We start from the raw sequence: 14251 nt of genomic DNA on the forward strand, positions 1-14251 counted from the left end.
GTGGTCAAAAGGGGAAATGGGGTATAGTCTCACTAAAAGGGGATATTTGATAAAGCTCAGAAAAGAAGAGAGGTAAAAGATCCTTTTAAAAATAAGGTTTGAGAGAAAAATCTTTCATATGGGCTTGCCAGTCTCTAGGGGTCAAGTCCTACAGTCAACATGTGCTCTGATACCATCTTGTAGCGACCCGACCTCAGACGGTCAAGTCTCCATGCTTATGTGTCATCCCTGGATCGGTATGCTGACACACAGAGTACTCGAGGATTTATAGCAGAGGTAAATCACATGTATAAAGTAACGTAAATACTATTACCTCAATCCATATAGCGAAAGTAACAACAAGGTTGTGGATTCCCATCAATACCAACGGCAAAGTTGAGTGTAGAAATCATAACCCTAACGTATCACTTACTCGTCGTAAGAATCCTGCAACATGAGATGTTGCAGCCACAAAGGGTCAGTACATTGAATGTACTGGCAAATACACACCAGAGGATAATGATGAATAATGGCTATCACTACATGCATATATGGCTGGTGGAAAGCTCTAGGTTTATAATGTTTTTGCAAAAAGCCATTTTTCCCTACTGCAAAGGAATATATTTTATTTAACTACAAAGTTTGTTTGAAAAACATTGAGAATGGTACCCCCATCTCAATCCCAATTAAAAGTAATTATCAACCCAGCAAATTTGTTTAGAGTGATGAGATCCATATGATAATTTAAGAACCAGAGACTCAAGGTGTCCATAACCAGGGACACGGCTAACCATGATTAGTTTGTACACTCTGCATAGGTTTGCGCACTTTTCCCCACAAGACTCGATCTCCTCCATTGGATTTCTCGCACTACATGGTGTTTGAGAAACAGATGACCGAGACACAGCCTTTCAGAAGCATTAACTCTTTACTTCGGGTGGACAGTTACACCTACTTTCCCTCTACATCTGCTAACCCACCACTGAAAGAGGTCACACAACATACTCAACTATGCCAGAGCCCATAATGGCTTGTGGCTGCACACGGAAGTTTCTAGCATGAATAATCATATGATCCCTTTGAGCCTAGGTGGCGAACCATAAGATGATCACACGGTATATCCCAGGGATCTCCTAGGACAACACTGGTATATCCCCAGGTGCCCGGGAAAGTCCACTGGTATATCCTCAGGGTGCCCCTACCAATCCACCCAGATGTGTATTAAAGTTGCCACCTTAAGTTGAACCATTAAATAAACAATCTCACATCATGGAATACACTCAAACTCAATCCACGTCTACGAGCATAGCATAGCAGTATAAGCATAACGTAGTAGTAACTCCCAAGGTTTGAATACATGACAATAGGTTCCTACCTCATCAACTACTTCCCAATACCCATATGTTATCAAACCCTAACCATGCAATGTTTGAGGGTTGAAACTAATGCATAAAAACTGGGTAATGAAAAATATGATTAGAGTGTGAACTTGCCTTGTACAATTGACGAAGATGATTCGCACTCATAAGTCCCAATAGTTCTATTCGTCACGCTCCGGTCAATCTATCGTAAGCAAGCAATAGTAACCACACATAAGCAATCACTCAAAAGATCGGAAAGAACGAAGAAGACAATTCAGAAAACATCAAAACCAAGCAAACAATAAAAACTATCTATTTATTATAACATTCCAAAATTTAGAATTTTGGGATGTTACAATGAAGCATAAACAGATACAAAGACAATGAGCGGACATATGTCCTCTGCACGAGTAAGATACACACAGACAATATCGAGACACAACGGATAATCACACTGGAAAAGAGCAACGTTATGCAAGACGAAAACTATGCCAAGACAGAGGAAAACAAAAAAGAACAAACATATGTTAGGTCAATAATTGCAGGTTGTAGCTACATTGAATGAGGTCCACCCACAATATCGGCGGGCGTTGGCTTCATGTGCAGAAGATCTTGTTGAATCAAAACTGGAAATCCAGTTTTGTACCTAGCTGATCTAATATGTTTCTGAATGATATGTCTTCATGTTGCGCCTGCTAAATAAATAGCAAGATTTCTTCATGTCTTTTCCAGTTCCTATGAGGTACATCAGAACCTTGAAATTCATTAATCAATGATATAAACAACTGTCCTTGCTTGTTCGTGACACAGTAAAGTGGTAGTTCTACCCATTGCTTTTATATGAGACCAACATGTGAAGCAACTTTTCCCGCAAAAAAACATGTGTAGCAAATTTGACATGTATGTCTCCTTCATTTGCTGAGGAGACATTGATCAAGGGTGATGGGCATCACCAATGATTTAGTAGCGGCAAATGTCAGGAATGAGATACATAAATTTTTTTGCATCGGAGAGGATCACTAACTGCATGTTGCGTCCCTACTTCATCTGGTTCTCCTTTGTGTTTCCCTTGAGTACTGACTTTTTGCAAAAACACTGTGCGCTCTTACAATCTGATAGCTGGTAGCAGACTTGACTGCTTTCCCTCATTGATCACTATGTTGGTTCACTTTGGATCTTGGCAGTTGGTGTGTCAAGAGAAGTAGTTGTCTAGTTTTTTTTGTAGTAACTTCAACCTTTTGTTCTGGTTTGTTCTGCGGCAAAGTATGGTTTCTCCACACCGTTTGGTGACGAAGGATTGCAATCATGTGTTTTTTGCATTGATTGCTCAACCGATGTTATTCTAGTGAGTTTTAATTCTAATTGCTATTTGTTAAACGTTGTCTTGCGTTTCAAGTATATGATAGTTAGAGATATTCTTTTAATGTAGCATTTATCTTTCTATCTCTTCTCCCTGTATCACAATTGTATTTCTCCTAGTCGTTTCCAACGACCAGATTCTTGTAACACCACGAGACGTCTCTCGTTTGAGATCAATACAATATAAACGTGTCTCTCCCTGTATGGAGAGTAGAGACACTTCCATCCTCTTCTACATGGTATACAGAGCTACCCTCTTCCACCTCGCCTAGCTTCTTCCACCTTCCTCCACCTTATTTCGACTACGTCGACCTCCAGCTCTGATATCACCTCTGGCCTCAACAACAACGTCTCAGAACCTCTCACTAGATCCAACTATGTCCTTTGGCGTGCCCAATCGCGCTCCCAGGTCATGGGGGCTGGCCTCTTTGGATACATAGATCAAACCATTGCCAAATCTCCCAAAACCATCACCAGCAAAAACTCCGAGGGAAAAGATCAGGTTATGACAAATCCTGCTTATGTTCCTTGGTTAATTCAAGATCAACAGATCGTAGCCTACCTCTTGCCCGACCTCTCCAAGGAGGTGTTGGTTCAGGTTGCATCTTTGGAAACTTCGCATGCAATCTGGATAGTGCTTGCCAACATGTTTTCTGCCTAATCCTAATCATGCCATAACCACATCCGCATAGCCCTCACCACTGCTCAAAGAGGTACCCAATATGTTGCTACCTATTTCGGTCAGATGCGTGCCCTTTCTGACGAGCTTGGGGCAGCCGGTAAACCCATCCAGGACGATGAGCTCGTGTCCCACATCATCTCCGGTCTTGACATGGACTACCAACCTATTATCTATGCCCTTGATGTCCGTGTTGAACCTGTCATAGTTGAAGAACTCTTCAGCATGGTAGCCACCTTTGATCAGCGCGTTGAGATGTTCCAGGGCATGGGAGTCGGTGCCTTCAAGTCATCTGCAAATGCCGCCTCTCGCAACCATGGTGGTGGCCAGTCCAAGGGCTACCGCGGGTATCCCACCAGAGGAGAGGGTGGCGGCGGCCACTACTTTAATGGCGGCCAAGGTGGTGGCGAACCTCGCCGCAATGGTGGTCACGGCGGCGGAGGCCACTACTCCAACAGTGGTGGCGGCGGCCACTACTCCAATGGTGGTGGCGGTGGCAACTACTCCAATGTTGGTGGTGGCAGCCACTATGGTGGCAATGGTGGTGGTCACTACGGTGGCAACCACAACAACTATGGCGACGACAATGGAGGCTACAACGGTGACCGATCCTTCAACACCAACAATAGGGGAGGCCACGACTACAAAAACAATTTTCGTGGGTATGATGAATACAAAGGAAAGTGTCAAATCTATAAAAAAAACTAATCATATAGCAAAAGAGTGCAATTGGCATTATGCTGGGGACAATTCCCAGAAGAAAAAGAAGGTTGCGGCCGCAGCAAATACCTCCTACGGAGTAGATACCAATTGCTATGTTGATTCCGGTGCCTCCGACCACATCACACATCAGCTCGAGAAGGTCACCATGCATGAAAAATACCATGGTCATGATCAAGTTCACAATGTCGATGGTACAGGTATGGAGATCAACCATATTGGTCATTCAATTATTCATTCCCCACATAGAGATATTCATCTAAACAATATTTTGCATTGTACTACTTCATCCAAAAATCTCCTCTCTGTTCATCGCATTGGTCTTGACAATCATGTTTTTCTAGAATTTCACCCATTCTTTTTTATCAAGGATCAGGTCACGAGGCAAATCCTCTATCGAGGTAGATGCGTGGATGGACTTTACCCGTTGATTCCCCAAGTTAGCAGATTCAATAGACAAATGTGTAGTGCCATCAAATTATCTTAGGAGAGATGACATGCTCGTTTAGGCCACCCTTCGTATTCCATTGTTCAACAAATTCTTAGCAAAAATAAACTCCCGGTTGTTGGGGAGCATAATCCTGAAACTATTTGTGATTCTTGTCAAAGAGCAAAAAGTCATCAATTGCCTTACCCTGTCTCCAATAGTGTTTCTATCAAACCGTTGCAACTTATATTTTCTCATGTGTGGGGCCCCGCTCCTCTTTTGTTGGAAAACATGCTTATTAAGTCAGCTTTACTGATGACTTTAGCAAATATACATGGATCTATCTTCTTAAGAAAAGATCAGATGTGTTTCAAATCTTTCTCAATTTTCAAGCTCTTGTTGAAAGGAAATTTGATAGCAAAATTATTGTTGTTCAGTCCGACTGGGGTGGTGAATATGAAAAGTTAAACTCTTTTTCCAGAAATTAGGTATATCTCACCATGTTTCATGTCCCCATGCACACCAACAGAATGGTTCTGTAGAACACAAACATAGACATATTGTTGAAGTACGTCTTTCTTTGCTCACTGCCGCCTCCATGCCATTAATGTTTTGGGACAAAGCTTGTCTTATTGTGGTTCATCTCATCAATATGTTGCCTAGTCGTGTCATCAACAATGACACTCCTACTGAACGTCTTTTCCACACCAAACCCGACTATACTCCTCTTCATATTTTTGGGTATGCATGTTGGCCCAACCTTCGTCCCTATAACAATAGAAAACTCATGTTTCATTCCAAACAATGTGTTTTTCTTGGGTACAGTGCGCAACACAAAGGGGTCAAATGTCTAGATGTCTCCACTGGTCGAGTTTATATTTCTCATGATGTTGTCTTTGATGAAACCCAATTTACCTTTGCCAAACTTCATCCCAATGCCGGAGCCCTCCTTCACAAAGAAATCCTTCTTTTTACCTTCTCATCTTACCAGTGTTGATAGTGGGGAAGAAAATAGTTGTGTTGATCAATATTTTCCTAACCTCCTAATGGTTTGCATGAGTATTTTGTTTTAGAAAGTAACAGAGAAGAAAATGGTGCAAAAAGTGTTCAAAACAATGTGGAAAATCAAGCTACAGAACAACATTGTATGTGCACGGACTCCCCTGGTGGATCTCCATCGGGATCCTCCTATCCTGCCATGTGATTTTTCCCGTGATCCCCCCAAGTGACGGTGCCAGATGGGTCAGGCGTGGCAGATGAATCTACTGCTTGCTCCCCGCCCGGCTTCACGCGTTCGCATCTGGTTGCCCAGCCCGAAGGCTCCACGTCTTCACCTGTCGGGCCCTTCACTACACCGAGCAGTGCCGAGCCCACCACTTCTGCACCTGCGTCTCGTCGACGCGCGGAACCGGCCGACCGGCCCGCTCCCAATGCCCGACATGCTGGCGCGAGATCTGCTGTTGCGGCGGATTCACTGCTGTACACGCCTGGATCTACTGCGTCTGACTCTCCCGTGGCCACACCTACACATCCACGTACAAGGCTGCAACAGGGAGTCATTAATAGAATTAATTACAGAAATATTTCCAAATATGTCTTAACATATTTGATAGGTGAATCTACTGAACCCGAGACTTTGGGTGAAGCTCTTGGGGATGCACGTTGAAAGCATGCAATGGAGGAAGAATATTCTGCCTTGCAATGCAATAAGACGTGGCACTTGGTTACTCATCGTGAAGGTATCAATTTAATTGACTGCAAATAGGTCTATAGGATTAAGAGAAAATCAGGTGGTAAAATTGATCGTTTCAAAGCAAGATTAGTGCAAAAGGTTTTAAGCAATGTCATGGTATTGACTAGAGGATACTTTCAGTCCTGTTGTCATGGCTGCATCTATTTGTCTTGTACTCTCTATTGTTATTTCCAGGGGTGGAGTCTCAGATAGCTTGACGTGCAGAACACATTTCTTCATGGTGTTCTGGAAGAGGAGGTGTACATGAAACAACCTCCTGGGTTTGAGGATAAAAATGTGCCCTCTCATGTCAGCTTGACAAGGCTTTGTATGGACTTAAGCAAGTGCCTAGAGAAAGGTACTCTCAATTGAGTATGAAACTACAAGTACTTGGGTTTGTTCCATCAAAATCTGACACCTCTTCATTTACAACAAGTTTCACACTACTATCTTTGTTCTCATATATCTTGACGACATCATTATGACTAGTTCATCCAATGATACAGTAACTGCTTTATTAAAAGATCTTAGAACATATTTTGCCTTAAAAGATTTGGGAGACTTCATTATTTTTTGGGCATTGAAGTAAAGAAAACTGAGCATGGCATTCACTTATCACAAGGAAAGTATATGACTGATCTGTTAAGCAGAATTGGCATGCAGGGCTGCAAACCTTCTCCAACTCTCTTGTCCAGCTCATAACCACTAACCCTGACAGAAGGAGAGCCTTTAAACCAGGAAGATAGTACCAGTTACAGGAGTACAGTTGGAGCACTTCAATATTTGACTCTTACTCGACCTGACATTTCCTTTGCAGTCAATAAAGTTTGTCAGTTCTTGCATGCACCAAGCATAGCTCACTGGCAGTGGCGGAGCGAGCGCCCAGCGACCCTGGGTAGTTGCCCGGGCTCGTTGGCACTCCGACGGCAACAGTGGTCGTACCATAATACATAAAACTGCTCGATACGGAGTGGATTTACCCAGGCAAAACTGGATTAGGCCTCCTTCACAGCCCAGCCCAGTTATTTACTTGAACGTCCCAATCACTCCAGCCCACTAGAAAAAAAAGAATACCATCTATCGCTTCGCTCCAGCACACGAGGCAACAGGGAATACCATCGATCGCTCCAGAGTCCAGACAGTTCTCGGCTTCTCGCGTACTCGCGTCTCTTCGGTTTCTCCCAAGTGCGGCAGGGACTTGAAGGCGAGGCGGCGATCTGGGGCTGCGCGAGCGGCAGGCCGACGGCGAGCCGGCAATGGCCACGGTCGTCCCCTCCTTTGGCCCTTCCTCTCCTGAAGGCTGAGGCAGTTCCTTTCCTTCGACTTCCGGTAAGATCGCGTACTTAATAACTGATTTGGGTTGAGATAATGAGATTGATGTACTTAGGGCTTATTTTAGGAACTTTTGATTAGGGATGATTATGACCAAAGTCCAAAGAGAAAATCTATTTGTTAGCTGTTGGAAACTCCAGAAACTGTAAGTTCATTAGACTGACAAACTAGTATGCAGGTTGCAGACTCTTTCCTCTAGTAATTTTAAGAAATATTTCACCAATTTCACTTTGGCAACATCAAGAAATACTTGATAATCTGATACATGTAGTTGATGCAAGTAGCTTTGTTATTGTACTGTACTATGAACTTGTAATTAACCCATATTCTTATTTGTGTAAAAACTAACTTCAGATTTTTTTACTCACTAAATTTCAGAGATGAGGAGGTTTTTGGTTAAGAGAGCAAGGACTGAAAATATGGATATGTGTAACCTAAAGTAGAAGTAGAGCAAAGGACTGAAAATGTGAATGATGCGTAGCCTGAAATAGAAGTAGAGCCACCAGCGCCTAACGTTGCCAATGAATTTAATCCAAATGCAATTGAGCGCGATCCGGGAAAGAGGAAACAAATTTGTGAGTATCCTCCTGATATTCAAGACCAAGTGAGGAGAGCATATATATTGAAGGGTCCAATGCAACCAGATTTGAATAAATACCATCGTACTGAATTTGGAAGTTCGCGTTCCTCAAGAGCATTTTCCAAATCTTGGTATAAAAGGTACGACTGGATAGAATACGGTGAGTGGAAGATTGTAGCTTATTGTTTTTATTGTTTTCTCTTTAAGCAACCCGGAAGGGCTGAGCACTTTGGTTATGAAGTTTTCACAAAAGAAGGATTTACAGATTGGAAGCATGCATCTAAAGGCTTCAAAGATCATATTGGTGGTCATGGTAGTAAGCACAACTCTTGCGTCAAGCATTATGATGATTATAATAATCAGAGACAAAGTGTGGCAAGTAACTTTGCTAGATCAAGCAAGGAATCATAAGAAATGTATAAGATTCGTTTAACTTGTTCTATAAGTTGTTCAAGATATCTCATTGCACAAGGCTTGGCATTCCGTGGACATGATGAATCAGCTACTTCTCTAAACAAGGGAAACTTTAGAGAGATGATAGATTTGGAAAAAACTAAGAATGAACAAGTCAGAGATGCTTTTAACCGTGGTGGCAGAAATTGCACAATGACATCTGGTGACATTCAAAAGGAGCTTGCAATGTGTTGTGCACATGAAGTTAGAAAGAAGATCATGGCAGAGCTTGGTGAAAAACAATTCTCGGTGCTTATTGATGAATTACGTGATATATCTGTGAAAGAGCAAATGGCTGTGATGTTGAGGTTAGTAGTTTCACTTTTATTTTGTTGTTTGTTTGTCATTTATTCTCTATGCAACCAACTGACATTATTGTGTTTTTCTATAGGTTTTTGAATGGCAAAGGGAGGGTTGTGGAAAGATTCCTTGCTTTGCATCATGTCAAAGATACGACGTCCGAGTCACTAAAGGATGCTCTTTATGGCATTCTTGATCATTATAAGTTATCAATTTCAAGGATACGGGGTCAAGGATATGATGGGGCTTCAAATATGAGAGGTGAATTTAATGGTTTGCAGAAAAAGATCATAGATGAAAACCCATATGCTTTCTATGTTCATTGCTATGCTCACCGTCTGCAATTGGTGGTTGTGTCTGTTGCTAGTAGTTGCTCATCTATTCATGATTTCTTTGAGTACATCTCCTTGATTGTGACTACAACAACAACATCTTGCAAGAGAAGGGATGCATTGACCGAGGCACAACACCAAGATATTCTGGATAGACTTGAGAGTGGTGAGATATCTACTGGAAGGGGCTTGCACCAATCATCTACTCTTGCTAGACCGGGGGATACTAGATGGGGTTCACATCATACTACCTTACTTCGTTTGGATCAAATGTGGTCCTCCGTGTTAAAGGTGCCTAGTACAGTTGATGAATATGGACGTGGACCATCTCAAGCAGCAGGTTTGATAGAAAAAATGGAGAGCTTTAAATTTGTTTTCATTCTGAAGCTTATGTTGAAGTTATTTGGCATCACAAATGAGCTTTCAAAAGTCTTGCAAAGAAAAGATCTCAATATTGTTCTGGCCATGGAATTAGTTAATGATGTCAAGGCTCGGTTGGCAACGTTCAGAGAGAGTGGTTGGGATAATTTATTTGGTGATGTCCAAGAATTTTGTGGTGCTAATAGTATTCTAGTACCAAATATGGACGAAGTAATACCAGTTCATGGTCGTTCAAGGAGAGAAGGCAGAACTGTTACTAATCTTCACCATTACCGTGCAGAGATTTTTTATGTTGCTATTGACAAAATTTGTGTGGAGATGGATCACCGCTTTAGTGAAGAAGCAAATTGTGTGCTTGATTGCTTCTCATGTCTTGACCCCAAGGACTCTTTCTCCAAGTTCAATGTTGATAAACTTGCTCGTCTTGCTGAAATTTATCATGAAGACTTCTCTAATGATGATCGTGGAACAATAAGAGAGCAGCTCCTCACTTATATAAGTCAAGTGAAAAGGCATGCTTCTTTTTCTACTTGTGATGATGTTCAAAGTTTGGCCGTGAAGATGGTTGAAACTAAGGAAAATCTGGTATTTTCATTGGTATACAAACTTATTGAGTTGGCTTTGATATTGCCGGTGTCAACTGCATCTGTTGAGAGAGCATTTTCAGCAATGAAGATTATCAAGAATAAATTGCGTAGCAACATCAACAACGAACGGTTCAACGACTTGATGATATGTTACACCGAGCGGGAGTTATTCAAGTCAGTTAATGATAAAGATATTATTCGAACATTTACAGCAATGAAGTCTCGGAAAGGACATTTGCCTCGTGATTTTCTTTAGCACAATATTGGTATGTTCCATCTAACCTTTTCTATTGTTACAAGCTCTCTGTTTTGAATAAATAAACAAATCACAACACTGAATTTTTGTGAATAACAAATCAATTTTCTTATCCTGCAGTGTCTTCTAGGTTATATTGATGGTGTCATGGTGATTTAGACGGCTACACTTTCGTTGGCAAGATGGCTAGTTTGGCTGATTGGCTCTATGCTTCGGTTGGATTCCGTGTCTTTTGTTGTCAAGTCACAACTTCATTTGCTCTCTGAAATGGAATATTGATATATTAGTTCGCTTAAATATTACATTTTTTCTGACTGTTATGTTCGTATTTTCACTTCAATATTAATGTGGATTTGTGCTTTGCAAGTTTGATGCATAGTATATATATATTGTCTACCCGGTACGAAATTTTTTATTTGCATGTTAGACATTCAGGCTTAAGTTTGCCCGGACTTCATAAAAGTTCTGGCTCCGCCCCTGCTCACTAGACAGCAGCAAAGCATATTTTGAGGTATGTGAAGAAAACAGTGAGTGTTGGTCTCGCCATTAACAGATCCTCCTCTACTCGCATTAGTGTGTTTTCCGATGCGGATTGGGCTGGTTGCTTGGATGATAGACGTTCAACAGAGGGATTTGCCATCTTTTACGGGCCTATTTTAATTTCATGGTGCGCAAAAAAATAAGCTACTGTTTCCAGGTCTAGCACCAAAGTAGAGTATAAAGCATTGGGCTAATGCTACAACTGAAATCATTTGGGTGCAAGTCTTGTTAAATGAACTTGGAGTGTCATATGTTCAAATTCCTATACTTTGGGGTGATAACCTTGGTGCAACTTATTTGCCAGCTAATCATGTATTTCATGCCAGAACTAAACACATTGAGATAGATTTTCACTTTGTCAGAGAAAGAGTTGCAAACAAAGAATTGGAAATCAGATTCATTCCTTTCAGAGATCAGCTTGCAGATGGGTTTACAAAGGCACTACCTACAAGAAGCCTACAGGAGTTTAAGCGTAATATTAACTTGTGCAGTTGTGATTAAGGGAGAGTGTTAAACGTTGTCTTGCGTTTCAAGTATATGATAGTTAGAGATATTCTTTTAATGTAGCATTTATCTTTCTATCTCTTCTCCCTGTATCACGATTGTATTTCTCCTGGTTGTTTACAACGACCAGAATCTTGTAACGCCACGAGACGTCTCTCGTTCGATATCAATACAATATAAATGCGGCTCTCCCTGTATGGAGAGTAGAGACGCTTCCATCCTTTTCTACACTATCAACGAGTGGTTATTGTTGTATTTGATGCATTGTATCGTGACTGCGTCTGCAAGTGCCTTCCACTTACTGGCTGCTTAGTTCAACTTCAAACTTCGGCCAGTGGGAACAATCATTGGAAGAAGACGACCAGAAAGGTTTTCGGTGTAAATATTATTAGAGGTGGTTAGTTGTCAAGTAGTCCTTATTTGGTACCGGCTACAACTTTACTTGATAAGGATCATATATTAGACACTCTTTTGGGTGTATTTCTCAATACAAAACATCCAACTTATGCATTCACCTATATAACAAGCACACTATGAGTGTGAGAACCAATACTCATAGTGTAATAGTTTACTCAGGAAAAGGTCTGTCACCCTGGTCTGTAAATAAAGCCAAAGTACTAGCACAAACAAGAATCAATATAGAAAGGGTAAAACAAAGGTCAACGAGGGAAACAACGCAAATAATCCCAAAGAAAAAGCAAATATAAGTAGCAGCAAGCAAGCTAAACAGATAGCTTTGGGCCACCATTGTTGGATATCAAGGTCGTCCATCTCCTTGCATCTAGTGAGTGGCCGCCATTGTTGGGTAGGATATGAAGTTGGAGGTATGATAGTACTGAGCAGGCTCTACCTCAAAGTTGGTTACATGCTGACATGATTCTGCTATATATGTGTAGCATTATTTACTGTCAAACTTGTGGCTAGGGAGAAGGTACTAAAAGTTTGTTTTGTTGATTTTTTTATTTGAAAAGAAGGGTCCCGTCACCCCCGGCCTCTACACCTACGTTGAATGAGGTCCACTCGCAAGATCGACATGTACGGACACTGGCTTCATGTGTAGAAGATCTTTCTCAATCAAAACCAAAAATTCACTTTTGTAGTTAGCTGATCCGATATATTTTGAATGATATGTCTTTTTATTGCGTCTGCTTAGTAAATAGCGAGGTTTCTTCCGATATTTGCCCCCTCCTACAAAGTACATTGTAACTTCAAAATTCATTGACTGACGAGATAAACAATCGTCCTTACTTTGCTGGTGAGACAGTAAAGCGCCAGGCCACCACGGCACTCATTTTTTATATGCGACCAAGACGTGAAGCAACTTTGACACGTATGTCACCTCTTTTTGCTATGGATAGAATAGGGGTGTCGAGGGGTTGCGGACGGTGATGGGCAGCATCGATGATTTAGTGGATGACAAATGTTGGGAATGAGATACATCAAAAACTTTTGCCAAAGAAAATGCCGATGGTCTAGCTACCCAAACAGATAAACAAGCGGTGTCCCTGTGTAACCTAGTACCGATCTATTGTCAACTGGAGTACCGACTTTGCTGCGACACCACTACCTCCTCGTACGTAGCTACGATAATTGGTAGCAAGGTTGACCTCTTGCCGCGAGGTTGGACGGGAACCACCGACTCATGTGTGCAGCTGTGTGAACTGGCAGTGCAGCTGAGCTGGAGAACTTGGTGGTGGAAACCATGAAGTATCGGGCCAGCTAGGCATCAAGACTGGTGTGTCTGCCATAGCACTAGCGGACACAATAAACCAGGAGCAATCGCGGCCACTGCGAAACTCAAGCTGCCGCAACGCAAATCAACACTGCTCCGTGACCGGTTATATCATCCTAACCGTCGAGCTATGACTTGGTTGGTAGTTCCCATGGTTCACTTAATCCTCACTAAGATTACAAAGTGTCACCTTACATGGTGGTGGGATGTAAAGTGTTGATGTTTGTATCACCCCACGTCAAGAGTCAATAACATCTCTCTCAGACAAAAATAATAACTAGAAATTGTTTGGTGAAAAATTAAGGTCGTTAAATCATAACGTTGTTCCTTGTGTTTTCTCTTTTGCAAGAAAATTTTCGATGTATTCATCATCTGCCATGGCAGTGCAAAGAACACCAGAAATCTCTCAAAAAAAAAGAACACCAGAAATGACAAAATTATGTACATGTCCCTATACCACATAGCTACGACTACAAGCGTCGCAGCAAGGTAAAGGCGTGCCGCCGTCATTGCCCCTCCCTCACCAGAGCCGGGTCAAACTTATTGTAGTAGACAGTCGGGAAGTCGTCGTTCTGCTAAAGCCACATAGGGCCAGCGCACCAGAACAGCAACCATCTTCGATGAAGAGAAGTGTAGGTCGAGACGAACCAACCTATAGACACACACAAAAAGAAAAACAAACATTGGATCCAAAAAGATCCACTGTAGACAAGCACTGTAATCTCGTGAGATTCACCGGAGACATACCTTCATACGCCCTCCGATGATGCTAGATGCATCGTCGAAATAGAGGCTACACGGGAGAACCTTATTCCTCTTCAGGGTGCTTCCATCGCCTCATCTTCTTGAGCAAGACACAAACCCAAAACAAACTCACAAAAACACCTAAAAAGGAAGCAAGATCCCTTCCGCCGGCAAAGGCTGGGGTCCACTGAGCCTCCATGGCACTAGGGCCACATCGGAGACGAGGCAGACCGGCGACTGCACCAGCGGTTCG

The 14251-nt window shown here is 42.0% G+C and overlaps 1 protein-coding gene across 2 annotated transcripts; it reads left to right on the plus strand.

The window, feature by feature from the left end:
• The first annotated feature begins 7069 nt into the window (after nucleotides 1-7069).
• LOC125532983 (uncharacterized) lies at nucleotides 7070-10921 on the plus strand. 2 transcript variants are annotated; one of them, XM_087539397.1, is made up of 4 exons: nucleotides 7070-7586; nucleotides 7968-8930; nucleotides 9014-10488; nucleotides 10599-10921. In XM_087539397.1, the coding sequence occupies exons 2-3, from the start codon at nucleotides 8584-8586 to the stop codon at nucleotides 10476-10478; spliced, it is 1812 nt and encodes a 603-aa protein (XP_087395523.1). In that variant the 5' UTR covers nucleotides 7070-7586; nucleotides 7968-8583; the 3' UTR covers nucleotides 10479-10488; nucleotides 10599-10921. The 2 variants fall into 2 exon arrangements, with proteins under 2 accessions (XP_087395523.1, XP_087395525.1); XM_087539399.1 differs by having other exon boundaries at nucleotides 7070-8930.
• The last annotated feature ends 3330 nt before the right edge of the window (nucleotides 10922-14251 follow it).

This window comes from Triticum urartu, chromosome 1A (assembly GCF_056163025.1).
Source record: "Triticum urartu cultivar PI428250 chromosome 1A, HENAU_Tu73, whole genome shotgun sequence".
NCBI classification, from domain to species: Eukaryota; Viridiplantae; Streptophyta; class Magnoliopsida; order Poales; family Poaceae; genus Triticum; species Triticum urartu.